The sequence below is a fragment of the Trachurus trachurus genome (genome assembly GCF_905171665.1).
Source record: "Trachurus trachurus genome assembly, chromosome: 4".
Taxonomy (NCBI): domain Eukaryota; kingdom Metazoa; phylum Chordata; class Actinopteri; order Carangiformes; family Carangidae; genus Trachurus; species Trachurus trachurus.
Genome location: NC_139898.1, coordinates 6659366 through 6684695, shown reverse-complemented (window position 1 = coordinate 6684695; position 25330 = coordinate 6659366). Strand labels below are relative to the sequence as shown.

Sequence of the window (25330 nt, the reverse complement as noted above, 5' to 3'; positions counted from 1 at the left end):
CATCAGTAGATTGTATTGTGTTGTAGTGGAGCCAATGGTGAAACAGAGCCAGGTGACTGTACTGTATCTATGTTTACATGGACACAAATATTTGGAATTAAGGGCTGATCAGACTAAAAATGTGTCATGTAAACACGTCGATTGGAGGATTCTGATCTGATTCAGCTCAATCGAAAAAAAAATGTGTTCCGATCAAGAGGGGTGGTTTATTTGTATTTATTTATTTTATTTTGGATCCCCATTAGTCAGCGACTATTCTTCCTGGGGTCCAAAGTTGCAATAAAAAAAAAGCTCAATCAAAATATGCCGATCCTTATTATAGATAGTATTAATCAGATAAAGTTATTATTGTTATCGGTTAACAGTTAAACAGTTAATCATGTGCATCCCTAGCAGAGAAAAATTGTGGATGAGGAAATGTAGCCACTACTGCGTTTATTGGTTTGTTTACAGCACAGGCAGAAGTACAACTACAGAAGTGCATTGCATACACATACAAAAAATTAGACACCTTATCTTGTAATTACAAGAAAAGATCTTGTAATTACGACACTTGCCACACTTACTACTACTTATAATTTAGTTAGAATTACTATATAACAGTGAAGTTATTGATCAATATTGAAGTGATTGATTATTATTCCCAATAAAAAAATCACAAAAATTATGCAAAAGCACATTTTTCCAAAAACAGCTGTTGTAGTATGCCCATGAGGAGACCGTTGATGTGTGTAGAGATTCTCGAGTCTCTGTACTGTATTATTATTATGTAAATCTGAGTTTTGGTCCTTGTAGCTCGTACTGTAGTCTACGTATTACAATGGGACAGAGGCATCATTTGTGTTTGAAAAACGTTTCCATCCTGATCTCGTAATTACGAGAAAAGGTGTCTAATTTTTTGTTTAATCCAGTGAATGCAATGTGCTTCTGTATACAACTTCTTCTTCTGCTGTTGTTTTAGGGAAATTAGACAACTCTGCGCATGTCAAAATGCTGCTATTCTGAATAAAGCTTGGTGCATGTTTACGCGGATTTTGTGATTTTGCGCCAATATTTTTTTCCTTATTTATTTTTGTCTTGACTCACTATTTTCAACAAGTCTTTTAATCTTTTTAATAATCTTTTATGTCTGACCTGTGGGGAACTCCACACAAGAATTCCTGTTGTACCCAGCTTGCTGTGCACAAAATGGAGAAATACATTTCTTGACATCTTAAATTCTTGAAATCTCGAAAATAAACAGTGGATTTGGATTTTCCAATCCCTCAAATTTTTAATCTGATTAAGAAATGATGCTCATGTAAACATAGCTACTGTCTGTGTCTGGCAGGGGGGTGTGCAGGTTTGTACAGTAGAGATCCTCTACTGCTGTACTGCTGTATCAGGTAGAGCACGCTCTGTGGCCGCTGGCTGTCTGGGTGATCGAGGGTTAAACCTCTTCCCAGCAGACGTGCGGAGCGGCTTATGTGCTCCAGCAGAAGAGCAGCGTGGAGGGACACAGGAAATTGTTCTCGTACAGAAAGCAATTAATTCTGTTTCGAGGTCCTCTTTTGTGGTACACTTAATCTTAGCTGGAGGACAGATGATTGAAAGCTGCAGAGGAGCGGGGTGTGTGTCTGAGTGCCAACACTATGTGTCTTCTGTGGTCTGGTTATGTTTCTGAGACTGTCTGCACAATGTGTGTGTGTGTGTGCAATGTGTGTGTGTGGTAGCCAGTAGGTTTTTGGGAAGAGGAGGAGTTGCTGATGAACACAGGTCAACCTAAAATGACTTGTGTTGGGCAGCACGAGTTTTGATGTTTCTTTGTGTGTGTGTGTGTGTGTGTGTGTGTGTGTGCGCGTGTGTGTGTACCTGGTCCTCCTCTCCACCTCCCTCCTCGTCGTATTTGAGGATGTTGTCTCGGACGTCGTCCTCAGGATCGATGAGGAGCTGCTTGGCCTGACGCTCCTTATCCCTCCTCTTCATCCACATGACGAAGAGCAGCACCAGCACTGTAGGGGGAGAGAAGATGCCGTTTAATGTGAGGATTCACACCACTAACCCTCCTCCTGTCCACACAGCCCTGGAGGTCTGAGGTGTGGTAGTCCGGATGGACTGATCAGCCTCGACTAGCAGTGGTAAAACCAACACGACCGATGCGTTACACTGACTTGGTCTCTGTACCAGTTAAATTCCATATTGTGACACTGCAGCTGGCTTTACTGTTCCTCCTCAGAGTCATTCTCTAATCAGCTGCAGAATAGACAAGCTGCTTCCTGTTTGCACTGGCTCACACATGTGACTGCTCAGTATGCAGGGAGTTCTCAGGTGTGTTGATCTGGATGGAGACTATTTCTGAGCTAAATTGTTGTGTGTGTGTGTGTGTGTGTGGATGTAGTCTGCAAAGAAGGAGCACTCCTGTTCTTCCAGCAGCAGCAGTAGAAAATGGAGCCATGCAGTTAACACCACAATTCTTCCACTGGAGAGTCTGAATGTAATTTGAATTTAAGCTGAGACACTACTGGCAAAAACATTGTTTTTTCATGCACTGATCAATTTTGAGATTTTGGGCTATTTTGCTTCCATAACATGTCTTCCTTCAGACTAGTGGAAAGAAATGGTAGAAAATACACCTGACTTTGTCTTCTTTCATCAGTAGATTTCTCTTAAATTCACCAAAAGTTCACATTCTACCGCCACATACTGCTCTGTGTCTGTTCTGTAAAGTTCTCTCCCCTGCACAGTGTTATCGGCTCTAAAAATGGCCATTTCCTTTGTATCAGCAACAAATCGTAAAAGTATGGTTACCAATAACAATTAATGGAATTTTACTATACAAATCCTTTAAGGCAATTTTTTAATTTGAGCCAGAAATTCAACTGCATTAGCACTTGCATTCATTTCTATAATTTAAATGTTTTAACATTGAGGTTTGTTGATATACCATTCGCAGCCCAGTTTATAAAACATTTTATTATTATCATAGGGAAAAACATTTTTTTAGGTCTGGTGACAGTATTTTCCTCATTCATGGGGAGATGAAAAGAGATATCCAAAATCCCTTCTGTAAAAACTTTTGACTCTATTATGGCAACAAAATAAAACAAGAATTTTGAAAGTGTTCAGATTTCTGTTTTGGACAATTATGCAAATTAGCACATATTTTATTACAGCATACCTAATTTGCATAATTAAACATAACATTTGGAAAAACTTTGGACACAAATATTAGTCTTAATGTAAGTAATACACTTGGAAAGTTTTATGGTGATAATTTAATTGTTTTTACCCTATCCACCTGTAGTGTCTCACTGTTAAGTTTAAGTGCAGCCACATTTCTAGGTACCATGGTAACACACAGCTAATTTCTTGACGGGGAGGTCATTAGTATTCCTGCAGCCAAAGCTAAACATAGCCTGACAGTGGTGGTAGAAGCACGGTCATCATGCACAGTGATCTGGTCAGATTCTCAGATCATACATAAAGTTTTGCCATAAGTGTAAACAGAATATAAAAGTCAGAGGTCAACAGTTACCGACAGTACATCTCAAGGCACCGTACAGCCTTGAGATGTACAATAACAGGCCAGAGACATTTTATAATAACAAGTCATTTCTCTGTGCTCACTCCTTATATCTAATATCCAATCTAATAGCTGATGATGCTTCTGATGCTGGTCCTCAGACTGTAAAAACCCAGCTGGCTGCTTTTGAAAAGGAGATTTCTGATAGGTTAACTGTGTCAGGTTACCCCAGTAAACTCTGACATGTATCACTGTGTTCAGTCTCAACACAGCTAATCCAGATTCAGAAGAACAACTGAAAGATGAGTGAAGAGACTGTGTGAAGTCAAGAGCTTATCATACATCCTCCAGCTGTGCATTCTTCAATCAGTCACCATTGGTCACAGGGGTTAGCTGATTAACTTTCTTCAAATTTCAAATTTCCTCTAAATTCACTGATTAGACTCAAAGGAGACCAGCTTATCATTAACAAGCCTACGCCATCTCCTCACATCCTGCTCGGTTCAACTGCTGAAATCCTCATCATGTTGGACTGGAGTGCTTTAAGAAAACTCTGCTCTTATTTTGACACAACTGACAGGTTTGAAAAATGTATGAGATAATAAGCCCAGGGAGGGAGAGAGCGAGCCCACACTACTGCACCTGCACGGGCCAAAAACACATTAGAGCGCTGAGTGAAGTTCTGAGTGAGGACGATTTAAACCCCGGAGAGCTGATTTGAGAAAAGTCTTGTCACCATTAGTCAGGTTTGCTGTGTGGAAGCAGCGGGGAGGCTGGCTGGCTGGATGCTGGCAGCTCAGAGCCTCGCAGCCACACAAACACGTCCAGGTTGTTTTAACACAAGCTCCACCGGGGCCTCGCTCCATCGGCCGCTCAGGGGCCCAACCTGAAGTCAGCCGCTCCGTCTTCGGGTCGGAGTCAGCAGCTTTGTACTCCCGCTGCTCTTATTTCCTTTTCTCCCTTTTTTTCCTTTCTGCCCCCTTCAAACAACAAACAAACAGCCCCTCTAACTTTTACAAAGCTCATGATGGTGTTGCCATAGCAACGCTTCGAACAGAAAATTCAGACCATGTCACTCATTAAACCAAAATACGGCTTTGACTAAGATGTAAGAAGCATCTGTGAAACTCCTTATTCATTATTTTCATTATCATGTTGTGATGAGATGCATGTACATTATAAAATGAGCTGTGCATCCCCACAAGCTCAGCAGGTTACTTCAAACTGTTTGATCAAACATTGTGATTTGATGTAAAAAGCTTCTAGCGGGTGAAACTCCCTGTAACCCCAGATCACTCTCACTTATTTTAAAAGTGTGATGCAATCATTGCGTGCAGCAGCAGGGCTGAGGCTCTGTCTCTTTTGTACAAGTGCTTGAACACTCCTCTGCTATTCGAAGTCTTGATCTTTGTAACGTCTGATACAGCAAATCCCAGTCCACCGCTACACACTCGCCGCCTCTCACTGAGTGGGAGCTGTTGCTCCTCGCCTGTCTACTCACCTGCAGTGTTTTGGAGGGAAATCATCAAGTGCTACTTGTTAACAAGCAGATAATTGACGACAATTATCTGCCGAAACCATGTTGGAATCAGTTCTGGGATCTGTGCCTGGACAACTTGCAGCTGACGCGGCGCTGCAGACTGTAGTTACAATAGAACACTTGTATCAACAAATCTGTCTGTATAGTCTCTGGCAGAAGCAATTATAAAGGCAATAATGAGATGAACTAATCCATGTTGTTTGGATGTGAAGCCGAGAGTAGGTTCAGCTGCAGCCATATTAGCAGGGCTGTGTGACGATCCAGTACTGTTAATTAATTACTCCTGGATAATTGAAGACGTCAACCTAATGATGGCTTCAAGCAGGTGGTATCTCCACAGGTCAAAGGTCATCCATACAGCTGTTTCATAAAGATATCCACACATTAGGTACACCTGTTCAACTGCTTGTTTGTGCAAATATCTACGAGTCCAATCACATGGCAGCAACTCAACACTTGTAGGCATGTAGACATGGTCAGAATGATCTGCTGAAGTTCAAACAAAGGTGGTGCTGGTGCTGGTGTCGTGGTGTGGGGGGTGTTTTCTTGGCACACTTTGGACTCCTTAGTACCAACCGAGTATAGTGCACACACCACAGTCTACCAGAGTATTTGTGCTGACCATGTCCACCCCTGTATGACCACAGTGGACCTACTGACCTACTGCACTTCCAGCAGAATAACTCAGTCATCTCAAACTAGGTTCTTGAACATTAAAGCAGAAGTAAGCGATCCGGTCATTTTGGCTAATGCTGCGTTCCAGGCAGGCTTTTGAAACCGTAAGTTACAGCTTCAAGTCACAACTTACAACTTTGTAGCGTTGGACTGGACTGGGGCAACCCGCAACTTGCGTTTCTCCGACCTGTTGCCTGTGAAAGTCACTATAACGGCCACTCGTAACTTCCGACCTGTGAACTCGCACCAGATCGAATTGGTACGACTTCACAGGTCGGAAAAACACGAGTTACGAGTTGCCCTGAACACACCATAACTTCTTGTCAGCCGATGGAGTTAGCAGTCCCCGCCCTCGTCATGGATCTATTGGTCCTCGTCCTTACGTCACCACATTCACGCGCATCCCTTGGCTGCACACACAGCCCTTCATGCCGTTCTCTCTCCTCATTGGATAAAACTTGTAGGATACGAGAAAAGTTTTCTCCTCGGCTCAGAGCAGAGCAGAGTGACTGAGAGACCCGTGTTTCGGTCAAAACACTCTATGTAAGTGATTGCTGTCGGAAGATATAACTATTTAAGACTTATATTAACACAAAAATATCGCTTACTTCTGCTTTAAAATGAGTTCATAAGTTGACCTTTAAGGCGGGGTGGAACAGAGGATGTGCATCAAATGCAGCCAACAAATCTTAGACAGCTGTGTCACGCTGTCATGTGGATATGGACCAAGCCCCTAGCTGGATCCTCTGTCCAGTTGGTATTCCATTCATATTCCAAAAACATTTTGCTGCTGTGGTGTTGAGATTGTTGACTCAGGAGAAAATATTAAACTTCTTTAAAGGGATAGTTCAACATTTTGGTGCAAGCTATTTTTAGAACGGCCGAGCGGAGCTGCGAGCTGCTCAGAGCTACGCTACGGAGGCTAATGGGATTTCTTGGTTTCCCTCATCAAACCCATCAAATACACAATCCAACAACTCCAAAACGCTCTGGTGGACCAGTTGTGACCTGCACATTCTCCATATGAGATAATAATGGAACGTTACGAGACGGTGTTGTTTTCAAGGTAAATTCATGCAAAACCACTGATGCGCGTTCCTGTCTGGGGCAGTTTTTCATCAAGCAGTCTCTGCATTTGCCTCGAAAACAACTGTCATGTAACGTTCCGTTATTATTTCATAGCGTGGTGAATGTGCGGGTCACAACTTGTCCACCAGAGTGTTTTGGAGTTGTTGGATTGTGTATTTGATGGGTTTGATGAGGGAAACCAAGAAATCCCATGAAATCCGTAGCATAGCTCTGAGCAGCGGCTCGGCTCCGCCATTCTAAAAACAGCTTGCACCGACAATTAAAGGTAACAAACCTACTGCTACAGTATGACTATAGGGATTATGGCAATGGGCCAACCAAAATGTTGAACTATCCCTTTAAGTTTTCACATTCAGTTCAGTCCTCTAAGTGCTTGGGAGTGTGTGTGTGTGTGTGTGTGTTTGGGCACGCATGTGGGAAGTTCACCTAACAATATGATGATACAGATGAGGATGGCGATGATGGCTCCGGTGCCCAGTCCAGCGGCGATGATTCTCTCCATGTCCACACAGTCTCCATGGTGATCACACTGGCAGACCTTGACCCTGAGGTAGGAGGTGTTGGACATGGGCAGGTTGCCTGAGTCTGTGATCATGACCGGAACCTCGTAGATGCCGCTGGCCAGGGAGCCGATCCGCAGGCGGAGCTGGGCGTACTCACCTGCGGTACAACAGGGCGAAGTTGGAAAGACAGATGAAGAAGTTAATAGAGAGAAAGAGAGGTAAGTAACCTCATTTAGGCTGCTAATGGTACTTACTTCAGAGGGAGATTTTTTTCAAACCATTAACTGAGCTCAAACCCACAAAAATCTATTAGTCACTGAAGGAGAATAAACAGCTCCTGCCACAGAACGGCAACAACCTGAGTGCTGGTATGATGGAGCATTAGACTGGGGCAGTGCCAGCTGTAATGCAGGGCACCACACAGGGGGAACTGGAAAACATTAGAGGGGAGAGGGAGATCTAGACTACCTCACTGAACCTGTGGGCACGACGGCCTGATTCCCACCCAGCATTAGAAAACGGATGGATGTTTTCAAAACTTCCAACGCCACAGACCTATCTAATGCTGTACACAAGCATTGATACACTCTTTTAAAATGTCAATAGATATAACTGTCATTCACCTTGCAAGGCATCCCAGATCCTAACCCACTTCAACATGGTCATTTTGCTTTGAATTGAATAAAAAATGTTAGAAGAAGCTACACAATAAAGGGTAAGTCAAGGATTTCTAGTTCTCTGAAATAATCTTCCCACAATGATAGACATGAAAAGAAGCTTTTTATTCATCTTTGCTTTTTCAAACTAGTTTAGAAATGCAGCAACAGCAACTAAATCCCCTTATATTGAACACCTAAAAGGCTTTTTATTGTTTCTTTTATTCCATTACACACATCAACACCCATCTAGAGGAGTTGAGAACTAGCAACTGTCCACTAAATCAGTCTGGTTGTTTGATCTCCCAGCTTGAAGTGCTCTTGGGCAAGATACTGAACCCTGAGTTGCCCCTGATGTGTCAAAAAAAAGCTGTATAAAAGTGCTTTAACCTTTTATCTACTGCGATAATGCGGTATGTTTGCTATAATTACCGTAACTCTGCCATAGTTCGTCCAATCAGAAAAATTCCAATGCTGATGGAGAGCTGAGAATCTGTGCTCTCCTTCTATATTATATAGCCTATATTACCATAATGCCTGCAATTTCATTTTGAAAGGAGGGAAAACGGACAGAGTTAGAGTGGAGAAAGGAAAGATGGAGCAATCATGTGGTGTTTTTGAATAAAATAGTGTGAAAGCGAGTGTGTGCATGTCTTTTCACCTATATAGTCTGAACTTCTTTGCCTGTGAATAGAGTTTTGTACTGTTTCTTTTGTAAACCCAGAGCATAGACTCAAAAAAATACCAAGATTTTCAACATGTATAGGTTCAAATGTCAAATGAAAACGTTATGTCCAGTAACAGTATTTTTCCTCACTAACAATACCCGACCGTCACCAACAATGGGAGCCTCCAGTGTTATGTTGTAACGAGCAGGAGGGCTGTTGTGGTGAGCTGGGAAGAGGGTGTTTGCAGCGGATGCTAACCGCTACTGCTACCCGAAGTTAGCATTGAGCTAGCTCACCACAACGGCCCTCATACTTGTTACCAGTCGATGCTTTAGTTGTCTGTGACGTCCAGGTATCCGTCCGCAGCTCCAGCTTCACTCAGACTGTATTTCTTTTTCTTTGCGGTCCTGACTGCTGCTGCTAAGCTAGAGAGAGACATGCTAACTCGCTAACGGGACAGCTAGTGGGGCTAGCAACCCTGAGCCCTACTCTGCTGCACGTAGCTTCACCTGAGATCTGTCATTGACTGGAGAGAAAACACTGTCCAGACCCAGAAATGATGAAGATGGATTTCATTTGTATAAGTCTAGCTTTTATTTTTGGACAAAAAATTCCAGGCTCAACCTTTAGGTAATCCGGGGAAAGAGGTAAAAGCACAAAGACATAGGGTCATTTTCTGACCATTTTATAGCCATACGTAATAACAAATATGTCCATATTTTGTTTTATACTGTATGTTTTAAGCCTCAGTAGGTAAAGGGTTAAGACTAGAATAACATCATCCTTATGAATGTGTAATTAAACTGGCTGGTTGGAAGGCTGTGTGACTGTCATCACCTCATGATACAGAGTGACTATATGAGTAGCATTGTTTTTTATCTTCAGTGTAGACCTATTCCCCTCATAAAGCAGCAGCAGAGGGTCATAGAGCGACGTCATTGGACACTGACCGTTGACGCGGTTGAGCGTCCAGTTGCGGCGGACATCAGCTGGTCGATTGGCCAGCTCAAAGGCAAAGGGTCCAGCGTTGGGGTTCAGGTCCGGGTCACTGGCTGTGATGTTGATGGCGTTGGGATCAGGCCTCTCACACATCTCCACCTCAGGAGGGAACACGTGAGGAGCGTTGTCATTAATGTCCAGCAGATACATCTGAAGGGTGCCTGTCCCACTGGCAGGAGGAATACCTGGACAGAGGATAAAAAAAATATGTTTTACATGATTTTCTATGAATTATTGAAAAAAACAAAACAATACACAACGCATTTGTAATCTATCAGGCAGTTGATGTGAGTTCAAACATCCCCTGCCCAGTGTTCGTGATGGACATGTTTTCATTACAAAGCTGGAGGAGAAAACAGATGAGAGCTGCTCATTCTACGCCACAATAAACCTCATAATAAAATCTGTTAGACGATTTCAGTCAGGAAAATAGTTTAAGTGTTGAGTGTGATTAAAGCAAAGAGCCTGACTCCCTTGGGTGTTTGGCTGATCACTGTAATGTTACTGGAAAATAGCAAAGCAGACCGCTACAGATCATGCGTACAGGCTCCTGGTATGAAGCCTGCAGCTGGATTCTCTCTACACAGCCATTCAACCAAGAAAACAGAAGGATCCAATAGTAAAGATAAGCAATGCTGATTATGAAAACAAACTATGTCCCATGAGGTAAAGAAAAATCAACAAAGATACCAGCCTACGCCTTTAAATGGACTAGAGTTAAAGTGTGCTTCACAAGGCTTAGTTTATATAGTAGATGTTTGAATGCATGTGGCTAAGTGTTGCTACAAAGCACAAGCACATTGTTCCTAACAGAGACAAGGCCATTGCACCAGTTGCCAGAGATGAGTGCAGGTCCTGTGTCTCCATGGACACAGTGTAAACCCAAGCAAAGCTCAGAAACAGTAGATGCACATATGGTGACAGCAGAGACACTGCAGACATGTAACCTCCCGCGCAGCCTGTATTTGCTCAAGTGCGTGAGTGTATCAGTGAACTCCTTGCGGAGCATGTAAGGATGAGTAAGCAGGAGGCTCGGAGCACAGCGAGGCCTGTGTACGGAGAGAGGAAGGATGATGGAGCTGCTGCTGAATGAAAAATCCTCTTCTGCCATTTTCTACTTTCAAACAGAGAATCCTCTTTTCTGTGGCTGTGAGCAGGGCTGTGATCGGGGGAGGAGACTTTGTGGATCACGCTGAATGAACAGGAAACCATCTCCATTACAAATGAGTGGGCCCACTGTGTCCTGTAAACCACCGGATCAGGACATTTGATTACAGAGTTTAAATGTGTGTGATTTAAGGTGGACAGTGTGATCTGTTGTTTATGGGGAGAAGTCGCTCCATCATGTGGAATAAGAGAAATACTTCATCTCATGACATGTGACCTCGGGCACGAAAGAACGCTGTGTCCTCTCCATCAGAGAGGATGTGATACTGTTCAGCCTCTGTCTCCAGGTTTTTATTTTCAAAACTTCATGAAGAATGAAATTTAGAAGCTCAAATAGGTTTTTCACTGGACAATGCTGATCAGATAAAAAACAAAACAAAAAAAAACACACTATTTGTTATTATTTATTACGGAAGCGCATTGCATTCACTTGATAAAATAAAATTTAGACACCTTATCTCGTAATTACGAGATCTTTTCTCGTAATTACGAGATCCTGATGTCGTAATTACGAGATCCTGATCTCGTAATTATGAGATCCTGATGTCGTAATTACGAGAAAAGATCTCGTAATTATGAGATAAAGAAAAAGGAAATGTCTATAAATCCGCTCTTGTTGTCTCAATAAATGAATGCTACGGTGGTGCAGTGGTTAGAGCAATTGCTAACTATACGGGAGACTGAGGATCGAATCCTTGGTGGGGCAGATCGTTCTTGTTTTGTATATTAGGTCACTGTAGCCTACATTATTAGCCGGCGGGGGACACACCGGCCCACGTTAACCGATTGTGCCGTTCATACACGCCAGACTGTATAAAAGACCCCGGTGCCTGGCCGCCGCCGCCGCCGCTGCTCTAGTGGCGGCCGGGCACCGGGGTCTGTGGAGCGGGTTCATGAAGCCTGGTTGTCCCGACATGACTCAACTCACAACATAACGTTATGTTGTCTTGTAGCCGAAAAGTAGGCTACAACACACACAACATAACGTGAGTGAGACATGTCGGGACAACCAGGCTTCATGAACCTGCTTCACAGACCCCGGTGCCCGGCCGCCGCTGCTGCTGCTGCTGCTGCTGCTGCTGCTGCTCCGGAGGGGGAGGCGAAGCTCACTGCCAGGATCACCGCCGGAGCAGCGGCGGCGGCCGGGCTCACACCCAGGGAAGGCGATCCTGGCAGTGAGGGTGTGTGAGCCCGGCACCGCCGCCGCTGGGGGCGGCCAGGCGGGGGAGGCGATCAGTGAGCTTCGCCCTCCCCACCCAGGGAAGGCCATCCTGGCAGTTAAGAGGAGAAACTTTCTGCTTCTAAGTTCAGGAGCAGCGGAGCGGCTCGCGGCTGCAGCTCAGTTCACTTCACACACCGGTAGACGTAAATACGTAACACGTGTACCCCCTGTCCAATCAGAACGCTTCCCGACCCCCAGACGTTAAGCAGAATTAAATAAAGGCGATTTAATGTGTTTTCCATGTTAACCCCAATTCTGAATTATTATTTCCATGTAAACTCGAAGGAGAATATTTTGATTCCAAACTATTTAATTCAGAATAATTAATTCCAAATTAAAAAACATCATGCAAATGATAAGCCCCCCACGGGACTCGATCCTCAGTCTCCCGTGTGAGCGGTAACTGCTCTATCCACTGTACTACCACGGACGGTCAATTCTGATTGAGACAAGAGCGGACTTATAGACATTCCTTTTTCTTTATCTCATAATTACGAGATCAGGATCTCATAATTACGAGAAAAGATCTCGTAATTACGACATCAGGATCTCATAATTACGAGAAAAGATCTCGTAATTACGACATCAGGATCTCGTAATTACGAGAAAAGATCTCGTAATTACGAGATAAGGTGTCTAAATTTTATTTTATCAAGTGAATGCAATGCGCTTCCGTAATTTATAACCTCTATTTAATATAATAATATTACATATTACTTATATCTTATTAATTTATCTATCTCATATTGTATTATACTGTAACACTGTATAATTATGTATTTGTACATAATTACAAAACTAACAGTTGTTCAGTAAAATTGCATCATTTCCAGTCTAAACTGGTGGATGTTGGTTAAAGGGTAAATATTTAAAGGTTCCATATAGTAAAGGTAGATACCCTGTGTGATTTGAATATAAAGCAGCTCTAGGTTCTGTATTAATACTGTAAAAAGTATCACAGCCTCAGTCCACAGAGAAATGGCCACAGCCTGTATTCAGAGATTTGGCCTCAAAATCAGCTGTCAGGACTTATGTCACTTTGTGATGTCACAACAAAGCAGTCACCAAGCCCACCTGGGCCCACCATCCAACTTTGCAGGATTTGATTTCTCTGAGTGTTTCACCTGTAACCTGGTTCTTAAAACCAGATCAATCTGATGGATCACCACTGATGAATGAAACACAGTAGAGGAGGAAAACAAGGAGCTTCATAACTCAACATTGTACCTGCCCATAAACAGCTCAGTGAAACAAGACAGAGACAAGTGGTCACAGTCTCCTCTCTCTGCTGCCATGATGTTTTCAGTCTATTGGATTTGTGCTGTTGTACCTCCACAAACATGCCCGATGTTAAAGGGCAAAATCTGAAATATGGTGTGTGAATCTGTGAAGTGTGGAACCTTTAAGACGTTGACTGTGCAGTCGATTAGTTAATGAATCATCAGGCTGCGTTCAGAGTCACCTCTCTGTTGTGGATGTTTGGTCGCTGGTTCAGAAGGTGGGTAGTGACTCATTCTGAGTGTGAGGCTGCTGTCACACTCTGTCACTACCAGATAATTACAGAGCGCTGACAGATACTGCATGTTGTCATGCATAGTTTAGTCAAGTCCTTGTATCAAAAACTAACAAATAAACAATTAAAAGCTACCAGCTTTCCTGACCATTCACTGTCATTTCACATTCAATTATATTATTAGTAGCTTTATTGATTATGAGTGTATTTCTTAACGATATCCATGCATCAATCCGTTGCACCACTGTCTGTCCATTCCTCCGCTCCACTCACATGCTCTGGCGTCAGTCAGCTGAGCCAGAGCACAAGCAGCGAGTATGTATGTGTTTTATAACATCAGCAAGAAAAAAACCATCATCAATCATCCTCTTAATCGCAGATCCACGATCAGATTGCCGATCGGCACAAGCCTACCACTACCCCACAGTGCTGCCCCACAAACAGATCATCTGATCAAATCAAATATTAAGAGTTTATGGCATTTTCTTCTGATATCTCTCGTCTTGTCTCCTTGTGTATTACTGTAATGCTTGTAAAACCTCAGCCCTGTACAGTAATGCACAATCAAGTTACTGACAACACTTTTTTTCAAGTCAACCTGGCTCTTTCAGAATATTCACTATGTACTGGTGTCATATGAATGTAGAAAAAGCTATATGATCAGAAAAAGAAAGGAAAAAGAAAAAAAATACTTCACATATATTTGTTTGAAACAGAGAAAATTATCATAAACTTCTTTTAAGACACTATAGAACTGTTCTTTGAGGTGTTGGGGATTAAGGGAAAAAGAATAAAGGCTCTCTTTGGCACATATGTGAAGGTGCACAGGTCTCCTATAGGACTTTGGCCGACTACTCCACTTCTTCTGGGTGAGCTACAGACACACCAGTTGACTCTCTGTAAAGTCCGAAGTGTCCCGCTTTCAATAAAAAAAAGAAAAGCTATCATTTGGCTATCTGTACTTTTTGCTCTTTCCTCCTGGAGCGAGCAGATTGCTGACCAGACAGGTCCAGACTTCTCAATCAGGAAGTAAGAGCAGGTGAGTTGAAAACATGTTTCCGGTAGAGCAGCCACTTTCACAGCTATGCTGCTATTGAAGCTTCATGTAATGATGTTGTGTTTTATTTTCTCAATCTTCTCTAACGAATGAATGACAAAACTGCTGAATAATAATGTGTAATTAATTCCATAGCGGTGCGTTAGCTCGTAGCCTCACTAGCTGCTGTTCCCCAACGCTGTTTCCAGCCTGCAGACACTGACTCCACACTAACCCAGGATGACTGCAGCTATTGACAAAGCAGTGAGTGTGTGTCTGTGTGTGAGGGGGTGGAGGGGGGGTTAAGGTCACTGCAGGACACGGGCAGGTCTCACCGTTATCAGAGGCCATGAAGGTGACATTGTACAGATTGTTCTTGACGTAGGGAGACTCTCGGTCGAGGATGGCGATGGTGGAAATCCGGCCGTTAACTGGGTCAATCTCCAGCCAGTTGGCAGGGTCGTACATCTTGGAGTACCTGGATTGTGAGGGAGAGAGAGGGAGAGAGAGAGAGAGGGAGGGAGAGACAGTGTGTGAGAGAGAGGGAGGCAGCGTCTTCAGCTGCTGCCTGGATCCAGGCCAAGCTGCTAGAGGGAGCTGATGTATGGAGGCTGCAGCAGTCTCATTCACTTACTCCAGCTGGAAACAACTCTGCCTCTAACGGACTCCTACATTATATCACAACATGTGTTTATCAGTGGAAATGTTTGATCTTGAATTGCAGTCAGTGAACAGAAGGAAGCCTTGGTGATTTATCATGTTTCACATTTCAAACAACACTGTGAATGAACAAAGAAAGCAGAGCGACCGTGCGACGTGAGGCGGCCATGACGGAGCGGAGTGGCCCGTTTTTACCTGTTGTTAATTAGTAAGATAAAGAGGAAGCGTCTGAAGAGCAGCTAACTGCACAACACAAAGCGACACAGGAAGAAAAATCTGACACCAAGATGTTCTCCCCCCGGTCGGCTCCGCGGCGTACAATACACTCTCTTTATCTGTGTCAGCATGTGTGCACTTGCGTGTTTTTGTGAACACAGTTGAGTGTCCACCATTGGCTGTTGCTAGGCTACGCAGACTTGAGCAACTGCATTTAGAAACAAAATAGTGGGATGCGGTGAAAGAAAGACGGCCGGGGACAGAACGCAGCAGTCCTGCAGGCTCTGCTGCTCGTCGAACAGAGAGAGAGAGAGAATCCCTCCAGCCGGCGTGTGCCACAGAAATCCTCCGGCTTTTATCTGAGAGCCAGGCTGCAGAGGACCGCATGCATGCAGCAGAGGCACACACAGCAAACTGTATTATACAATCAGGTCACTTGCACCTGGACAGCTCTACATCAACAGGGGATAAATTAATTCTCAAATTTACCAAGGTCATAGTCATCAGGCAGCCATCACACTAGTGACCACCAAGTGATAACAGACAAAGAAACGCCCCAGTCCTGAAGGAGGCTGAAGTGGTGAAGCTCCTGAATGCACTTGTAGTGACATTATACTATGATTTGTGATTGTATTGAATGACATAGGGTGTAAGAACCATGAACAGAATCTTCAACCTCTGTGATTCAGATGTCTCCACTGTGTTTGAACTAAAGGTGCACTTATCTGATATTAAAGGAGACATATTATGCCGCCTTTCCACAAATTAAAATAGTTCCCAGGTGTCTTAAAGACATGTCTGTGACATGCTTTGGTCAAAATCCCCCAAGGATCAAACATCACAGCTCTTTTCATCCTCTCAAAACAGCCCTGTTCAGAACGGCTGGTTTCAGTGCCTGTCCCTTTAAATGCAAATGAACCACTGCTTGCCCCGCCCCTTCTACCGGTCTCAGGTAGGGGTGGGGTTATGCAAATTTGAGTCCTAGTTACATCACTGGAAGACATCTGAGGGAAAAACTTGTAAAACCACATGGGAATCTGGGAACCTGAAAATTGCAGATTTTTTTGTCAATTCTCACATTTAGGGGCCGGAAGGCAAGACAAACAAAGAGCCTTCAGAAAATGATATTTCCATAATATGTCCCCTTGAATATTGGCCCAGATACGATATGATTTATATACATTAGTACAATGCACAGTGAAATGTGTTATTTTGTCTGCTTCCAGAAATAATAAAATAAAAAGACACAGTGGTATTTGATCTGTATTGGGTATCAATAAGCAAAGCCCAGGTATCTGTATTGGTATTGGGACTGGAAAAGCCAGATTAGTGCTCACCGATTTGGCTTTTTCAGTCCCAATACCGCCCTTGAATGGGAGTTTTTTTTTTTTTTTTTATCACTGGTGAAACATGGACGGGGTGACTCAAAGAATCTGTAATCTGTCATTCCAGGGGTCAGGCCAAAGTGTGTGAGGATCATGAATGAAAAGGAAATGTGAATGTTGCTTTGCAAGTTGATTTACGGTGTGTGCCCCTAAATTTTCTGCTTGCACTCCTAAGATTATAAGTTAGTGCTTCTAGTAAAAAAAAGTTAGTCTGGAGCCCTGCTAGATGAATATGTAACATGCCAAGACCTACAATAAAGACTGTACTATATACATACTGTACAGTATATTGTAAACCCCAGACAAATTCATATATTTTGAGTTTGCTCATTGACAAATTTTGTCTGTATTTCTGCTATTCACAGACATTGGAATTGAACCAACTCCTACAGAATTCAGCAGATCAACATCATATTTAGTTGGTCTAACCTTAAGACCTTTATGACACTTAATTTGCAGTCCCAGTCAGAGCCCATCTATATGTTAATATTCAGTTAAAGTCATAGCACCACCTTGCAGCAAGAGGAAATGTCATGCTTTATGAGCAGACCTGGGCATTGTACGGCCCCTGGGTGATGGGAGTTGGCCATAAAAGTGTAAGGTCACATGAAAAATAGGAATATTGATTTAAAAAAGTAAAGTTTTAACAAAACATGGACTTTGGAGTATTTATTTAGTCAAGTCAAAGGTGAAGCTGTGTGCTCAGAACTGAGCAGCATGTTTAAGGATTACAATTTGAATCAGCATTAAAAGACACTCAGAAATACAACTCTGATACAGAGCAGCTACAGACATCTCAAGCTCTGCTGGCTGACTTGAAAATGCAGCGAGGACTTTTTTTTTAAGCTTTACGAAGTGGACAATTTTGACTTTCTCCTTGTCTCCGGATGAGAGCTGTGATGTTCAGGACACAACCCAGCTTCTCATCTTTATAGGCGGGATAAGGAAGGACTTTGAGCTTACTGGCAGCACTGCAGTCAGAGTGACGACAACAAGGAGCGATATGTTCACAGTGGTACCTACTGTATTTTCTGTTGACGTTAATGACTCAACTAAATAGAAAGCAGGCAAGGGCCAATTTGGACAGGAAATGATCGGCCTGCTGAAGGCTTTCATAAAAGTTTGAGTTTTTTTCACGCCAACACTGAAAGAGGAATTCACTGATCACCTCCACAAGTTCTGCTCATGTCAGGGACACAGTATGGAGAAGACATGAGAATGAAATGCACATGATCTCTTTACTTGTAGTGTGATGTTCTGCTCAACTCACTGACCTGATTTTCATTCAAGCCCAACACAGACTTTAGAGTAAGGGTTAGTCTGTGAAATACTGCAAAAATCATTCACCTTTTGTTCACACTAGCTTTTGTGAATGTTGGTTAAATAATAATATAATGTTGAAGTTTTCATTATATCTGCTTCAATTTTTCATAACTACTCTTTCCAGCAGCAGCCTATCAAAACCATACAGTTCACTGCTTTTTATAAATGTACTGTATGACATGAATATTGAGCAGAACTCTAACTTGGTGTAAAGACACGAAGACCTTGACGATGCTTTATGCTTTATAGTGAAATGTTTTGTTGCATGGGGCTCATGCTTGTGTGTGGTGAATGTCAAACAGGAAGGACCTACAGTATAATATCGGTAGCGCGGCAGCGGTCCGCCCCAAACTTTATAAGGTTTGATTACAACTCCACACTGAAGACATTGTCACAGAGCCACCAACTGGAAACAGGCGGAAACTCTTGGGTGATAACAATCATTTGAGTTATGTGCCATTTTCATGGTCTGGTTTTATTCTTGATACAGGAACATTATGCATGTTGACAGACTTCCACATTTGACTTACTTGTCTAGTAAAGGTTTAGTGCAGAGTATTGGTAGCACCTCCTACATACATATTACTGATTCCAAGGTTACATTTAAGGTGGCTCTTTAACATATATTTGGGTGTTTGTCTTGCCTTCCGGCCCCAAAAATGTGACTATTGACAATAAATCTGTAATTTGTAGACTCCTGAGGTTGAAATCCATGTGGTTTTACAAGCTGTTCTCTCAGTTGTCATCCAATGATTTAATTAGTTTTTGAATTTGCATAATACCATCCCTACCTGTGAGTACCGGTACAGCGGGAGAGGGCGGGGCAAGCAGTGGTTCATTTGCATTTAAAGGGACAGGCACTGAAACCAGCCGTTCTGAACAGGATGAAAAGAGCTGTGATGTTTGATCCGTGGGGTATTTTGACCGAAGCTTGTCACAGACATGTCTTTAAGACACCTTAATTTGTGGAAAAGGGGGATATGTCTCCTTTAAATACTCAGGGTAGTGACCTTAGAATTAATTCAAATAAATCAGCAGCTAGATTGAAGCGGGGGTCTTACCGGACAGTTTGTCTCATAAAGCGGTCTGGGTCCTGAGCAGTGAAGGTGGTGAGGAGAGACCCGGCAGGTAGACCCTCCTCCAGTTTGATGGACTTGGGATTGGGGCTGAACTCCGGGCTCTCGTTGACGTCCAGGATGCGCACGGAGACGGTTGCTTTGGACTGACGGGCCAGGTGGATGCCTCGGGCCAGAGGGACCTCGTTCTCCGCCTCCACTGTCAGCATGAAGGAGCGGCTCAGCTCAAAGTCTATTGGCTGCACAGAGAGAAAGAGACGGGGAGGTAGGAAATGTTGAGGACCCTCTTTCTTTCTTTCTTTCTTTCTTTCTTTCTCTCATAGTTTCATTCTTTTTTCACATTCAAAATTTCATTCATTTACCCATCCTCCGCTCCCACATTCTTCTTTCATACTTACTTATTTTTCTTTCTTATTTTTAGAATTATTGCTGTTATTATCACTATTATTAATACTATTATTAATATTATTTTTTGTATTAATAGTCATTATTATTATGACAGATATTACTGTACTATTATTATTCATTAATTTCTTTCTTTATTGCTGCTATCACTATTACTGTTATGACCACCATTTATATTATATATTATACCTGAATTACACATACACAGAAACCATGTTCACACTTGTCGTTTGTCTTGTATTTCACAATAAAAAATAAAAAAATAAAAAAATAAAATGTTGAGGACATCGTGCAAACATTTCTTTTGTCTCTCTGTGCTGTCATTATCTGTGTGTCAGAGAGATCCTCCCTGCAGCTTCTGTTCAACTGACATGTGTGTGAGGTGATGTCATCACTCCTCTGCCTCCCCTGCTAACACGTCACTTACTTTTTCTGTTGTGTACAAAACTGCTCCATCTTCTTGGGAAACATGAATCAGGTTGGTGGAACAATGTGAAGCCTTTTTTACCGTCTCTTTGTCAGAGGCGAAACACAAACAGCAGCTGTTCTTCTTCTGATGATAATTACAAGGAGCTACTCACAAGCTGCATGTGAGGACCCACTGTCTCCTTCAAATGACACATTTTTAGTCCCTTTTTCACTTCAACAACGGATCTGGAAACAACAACAACGAAAGAAAAAAAAACCCACATGTTGTCACGGTTGCCAGGCAACAGGAGGCACAACTCCAAGGCTGAAAAATGAAGCCAAAACTGAAGAAGCAAAAACTTCAGTTCCTCCAACGACCGCTAGAGTCTGGCTCCAACAGCGAGGCTCCATGTCAGTGTCTGAATATATGGGACACTTCATACACCTAACCATTCCCTTAGTGGCTAGATCCATTACAGCGGTTTTCTGTTTGTACAGCAAAAACAAAGCCTGACACTGTCTTCTCTTAAAGGTCCAGTGTGTAAAATTGGGAGCGTTCAGAATCTAGGTTTCAGCGTTCACTCACTCGCTCGTACTACCCCCTCCCGTTGGCAAAGTGACGGTGGCCTCCCAGGACAAAAAAGCTTGTTTACCAGGACTGGGACGACTGTATTTCAGGAGCATGGAGCGATGAGGTGAAGATCTAAACCATTTTATGTCTGCTGTTTCCTCCTCCTTCCTCTTCGTTGGTTTATTTATGAACATGAAACTCTAAAGCAAGACCCTTGCTTTATGTGTATATAAAAGAATAATTATAAGGCTATGAAAATCGAACAAATTTTATTTTATAGCAATTATACACTTATATAAATATATTCATGGGTAGTATATTCCAATTTTGCCAATAAACCTTGACAATTATTACACACTGGACCTTTAAGCCTCTTGATCATTAATGCTTTTACAGCAGAACTCAGCACCATCATTTGAAATAAACTTTTCTACTCCGAGTCTGAACTTTTCAACTGACTTTCATGTTTCCTGGGTGGTTCTGCAGCCGATGGAGACGACCTCTCCATCAGCTTCTCCTCATGTGCCCAGTGTGGCTGCTGGCTACAGGCTCTGCCTCTTTGTTCTCTGGATCAGAATTTGTAATACTAATCATTTCCATATGCCACAATACAGCAACCGCAGCATCTTTTCTATTTTCCCATGTTACCAGATGGAATAAAAAAGATGATTTACTATTGAAATCTTCGATTTTGCTATGTTCAAAACTTCAGTCAAACATTAATAATGCCAAATGCCAATTATTAAGTCACAGCGACTGCTGTTTTAACCAAACCTCCATGGTTTTGACTGCCACTACAGTTCCAAAAGACAGCAACATAACACCACCCACAGACGTAACTCCTTATTAAATTGGCCACCTGCCAGCTAATGTTACATTGTTAACTTCAACTGCTGAGAGAACGGTCAGCGGCGTTTGCTCTCCCTCCCCCTCACTCACACACACACGGACAGTGCCGTGCTCCAACGACAAATGCGCGCAGCGGGCGTCCTCTGGGTCCTAGTGCTGCCTATTACAGAACACAGTCGGACATACAGGCACTCAAACACAGAGGCAGGTGATGCATCTTTTATTTTGAAAATGGGATATATGCCGTTGCTTATGGGACCAAATCATTGTGATAAAAATGCCAAAAATGGGACAGTTGGCAGCTCTAGAGCAGAGTCAGGTCCTGACAAGACACTTGGAACTTCTAGACACTCCGCCACGTCACAGAGGCTCCGTCAATCTTTTATACTCTTTGTTGCAAAGTGCCGTTAAAGGGATATTTCAACATTTTGGCAAATTGGCCCATTGCCATAATCCCTACAGTTTTAGAAGTAGGTTTGTTAACTTTAATTGTTGGTGCACCACGCTATGAGATAATAATGTAACGTTATGAGACAGAGTTGTTTTCGAGGTAAATGCAAAGCCGTAAAAAAAACTGCTTGCCAACCAAACCAAGAAATTCCATTAGCCTCTGTAGCGTAGCTCTGAGCAGCTCACGGCTCTGCTCCGCCGTTCTAAAAATAGCTTGCAACGACAATTAAAGGTAACGAACCTACTGCTATGACTATAGGGATTATGACAATGGGCCAATTTGCCAAAATGTTGAAATATCCCTTTAAGAGTGAGAGCAACTGCTAACAAAGAGAAAACCTTTGTAAGACAGAACTGTTTCATTTACAAGTCTACAACAGCTACAAAGGGCCACTCCTTTGTACACCATGTCCTCTCTAGGATGCAGCCCCCGCACTGGAGTCCTGTCCTATCCAACTGCATTCTGGGAACTGACCTCAGTACATGTTGCCAACAGGTTCAGGTGACAATCCTCATCCTGTACATCAGGACTTTGAGGGTTAACTGTCTGCTCTCTTCTCCCCTGATTGGATTGATGGATGGATTACATAAGACCATGGTACACACCTGAGTCTGGCCGGGTGTTCACATGGATTCAGATGTAGCATTTAACTCTGTGTGTGTGTGTGTGTGTGTTGTGGAGAGAAGATCCCACCTTGACCACAGTGAGCAGGCCCTCGTTCGTGGTGGGGTCAGTGGGGATGGAGAAGCGTCCCGTGGGGTCTCCGGCGACGATGCGGTACACGGCGCTCCAGGCCGAAGTGTGAGGCTGATCTTTATCTGTCACCGTCAGGTTGGCCACGATCACATTCACCCTGTTCTCATGGACTTCCCCGTAGAACTGTCACAGACAGACAGACAGACAGACAGACAGACAGACAGACAGACAGACAGACAGACAGACAGACACATAGATAGAGAGATAGAGAGATGGACAGACAGATAGACAGACAGACAGATAGATAGAGAGATAGAGAGATGGACAGACAGATAGACAGACAGACAGATAGAGAAACGGACAGACAGACAGGGAGAGAGAGAGACATGTTGATACTGGAGCAACACTTTGTCATTGTATTTAAAGGGATAGTTCAACATTTTGGCAAATTGGCCCATTGCCATAATCCTTATAGTCATAGCAGTAGGTTCATTACCTTTAATTGTCGGTGCAAGCTATTTTTAGAACGGTGGAGCAGAGCCGCTACGGAGGCTAACTGGATTTCTTGGTTTCCCTCATCAAACTCATCAAATACACAATCCAACAACTCCAAAACACACTGGTGGACAAGTTGTGACCTGCACATTCACCACGCTATGAGATAATAACGGAACGTTATGAGACTGAGTCGTTTTTGAGGTAAATTCATGCAAAACCGCTGATGCGTGTTCCTGTCAGGTGCAGTTGTTCATCAAGCAGTCTCTGCATTTGCCTCGAAAACTCTGTCTGGTAACGTTCCGTTATCATCTCATAGTGTGGTGAATGTGCAGGTCACAACTTGTCCACCAGAGCGTTTTGGAGTTGTTGGATTGTGTATTTGATGAGTTTGATGAGGGAAACCAAGAAATCCAGTTAGCTTCCGTAGCGTAGCTCTGAGCAGCTCGCGGCTCTGCTCCACCGTTCTAAAAATAGCTTGCACCGACAATTAAAGGTAACGAACCTACTGCTACTTTAGGGATTATGGCAATGGGCAAATTTGCCAAAATGTTGAACTATCCCTTTAACTGAGGAAGACACGAGGATAGTATAGTCTCTTCTGTCTTTCAGCGATTCAGTACAACTCTTTCCCTAAATGAAGACTCCACTTCCCTCCAAACACCTCTGTTCATGTCAGACCTGCTCAGTCAAACTGAGCCACGTTATTGGACATCTCATTGGCTCTCTGCTCCTCGTCCATCTGCCACTGCCAGTAACAGCCCACAGCTTCAATCTTGTTTTATAGCCATGAGAGAGAGAGAGGACCTACTGTGTCAGCGGTGAACTCAGGGGGGTTGTCGTTGACATCAGTGATCCTGATCACAGTGGTGGCAGTGTTAGACAGGCCGTACGTGGGGTTTCCCTCCATGTCAGTGGCCTGGATGATCAGGGTGTACTGGGTGACTTTCTACAGACAGACAGAGAACAAGAGGGTCGTCATCATCATCATCATCATCATCATCATCATCATCATCATCATCATCATCATCATCATCATAGCATCATTACAGCTGAATGGAGCTAATGACTGCAGATGTAATGACACGAGTGAAATGAGCTCCTTAATTCAAACAGGAAATGTTTTCAAGTTCACTGACTGAAACACAGCGCAGTTAAAGCTTCAGTTGGTGTGAAGGATTTGACTTTGTCATATTTACAATTCTCATTCAGAATTATTATAACTCAGGTGACCTCAGGTTCTTGTCTTTGGACACTCAATTCATGTTCATGTTCCTGCAGTGAAGTTGATGACCAGTCTCCACCATCTTACACACGGACAGCTGCAGCTCCACAAAAGAGGACAGTTTTCAGCTGTCACTTCTCAGACCAGTCAGACCAGTCAGACCACGGTCATGCACTTACTGACTTTGCCAAGTGGTGCAATGATCGTTTCCTGGACTTAAATGTTTTTAAGACAAAGGAACTTATCATTGACTTCAGGAGAAACAGGCCAATGGCTCAAAGCCAGCAGGATTCACAGTGAGGATGTCAATGTTGTAAACTCATACAAATATCTGGGCACAGTGTTTGACTCTCAGCTGAGGTTTGACATCACAACGTGCCCAGCAGAGAATTATTTAACTCTGTTGGTGTCTCCAAAGCTATACTTCGTATTGTGTCGTATCGAGAGCCTCCTCACCTTTTCCTTTATTTGTTGGTTTAACAACATGACGGTTAAGGACAGAAACTGTCTGAATAGTATTGTGAAAGTTTGTTCCAACATTATTGGTATTAGGTTGTGTGACTTGAACTCTCTTTGGGAGAAAGCTGACCACATGAATCTTTTTATCTAGTCAGAGTAATCTTTTTTATCTCTTTATTCTTATCATTGTTATTTATTCTGCTCTCTGCATTCTTTTTATTGCATTTTATTGATAACTCAGTTTTTATTTAGACTTGAGTTTTATTTGTACATTCCTATGTCCCATCATGCTACCCCTGCTACGTGTGTGACTGACTGTATGTGTATGGTCATGGTGGACTGTAGAAACTGAAATGCCCTTGGGGATCAATAAAGTCTTTTGTATCTGTATGAAACTGAACTGCTATGTAGTTATGTAGTTATTACATACACATCTTCCCTGCTGCGCTTCCTCATCCCTCACTTGAAGGGAGAACCGATGACTGGGACTGATTCACTTATTGGTATTTGAGTTATGATATCAATCATGATAACTAATCCT

General features: G+C 42.9%; 1 protein-coding gene across 1 annotated transcript in view; it reads right to left on the bottom strand.

The window, feature by feature from the left end:
* The window catches only part of LOC310985187 (cadherin-2-like), a 106411-nt gene that overhangs the window by 27918 nt on the left and 53163 nt on the right, over positions 1 to 25330 (bottom strand). Inside the window, exons 8-14 of the mRNA XM_083970696.1 lie at positions 23917 to 24054; positions 22608 to 22793; positions 19216 to 19469; positions 14906 to 15048; positions 9584 to 9817; positions 7233 to 7466; positions 1852 to 1991 (exon numbers count right to left, since the gene is read on the bottom strand). Coding sequence (XP_083826822.1) covers positions 1852 to 1991; positions 7233 to 7466; positions 9584 to 9817; positions 14906 to 15048; positions 19216 to 19469; positions 22608 to 22793; positions 23917 to 24054 — 1329 coding nt within the window. The remainder of the gene's footprint in view (positions 1 to 1851; positions 1992 to 7232; positions 7467 to 9583; positions 9818 to 14905; positions 15049 to 19215; positions 19470 to 22607; positions 22794 to 23916; positions 24055 to 25330) is intronic.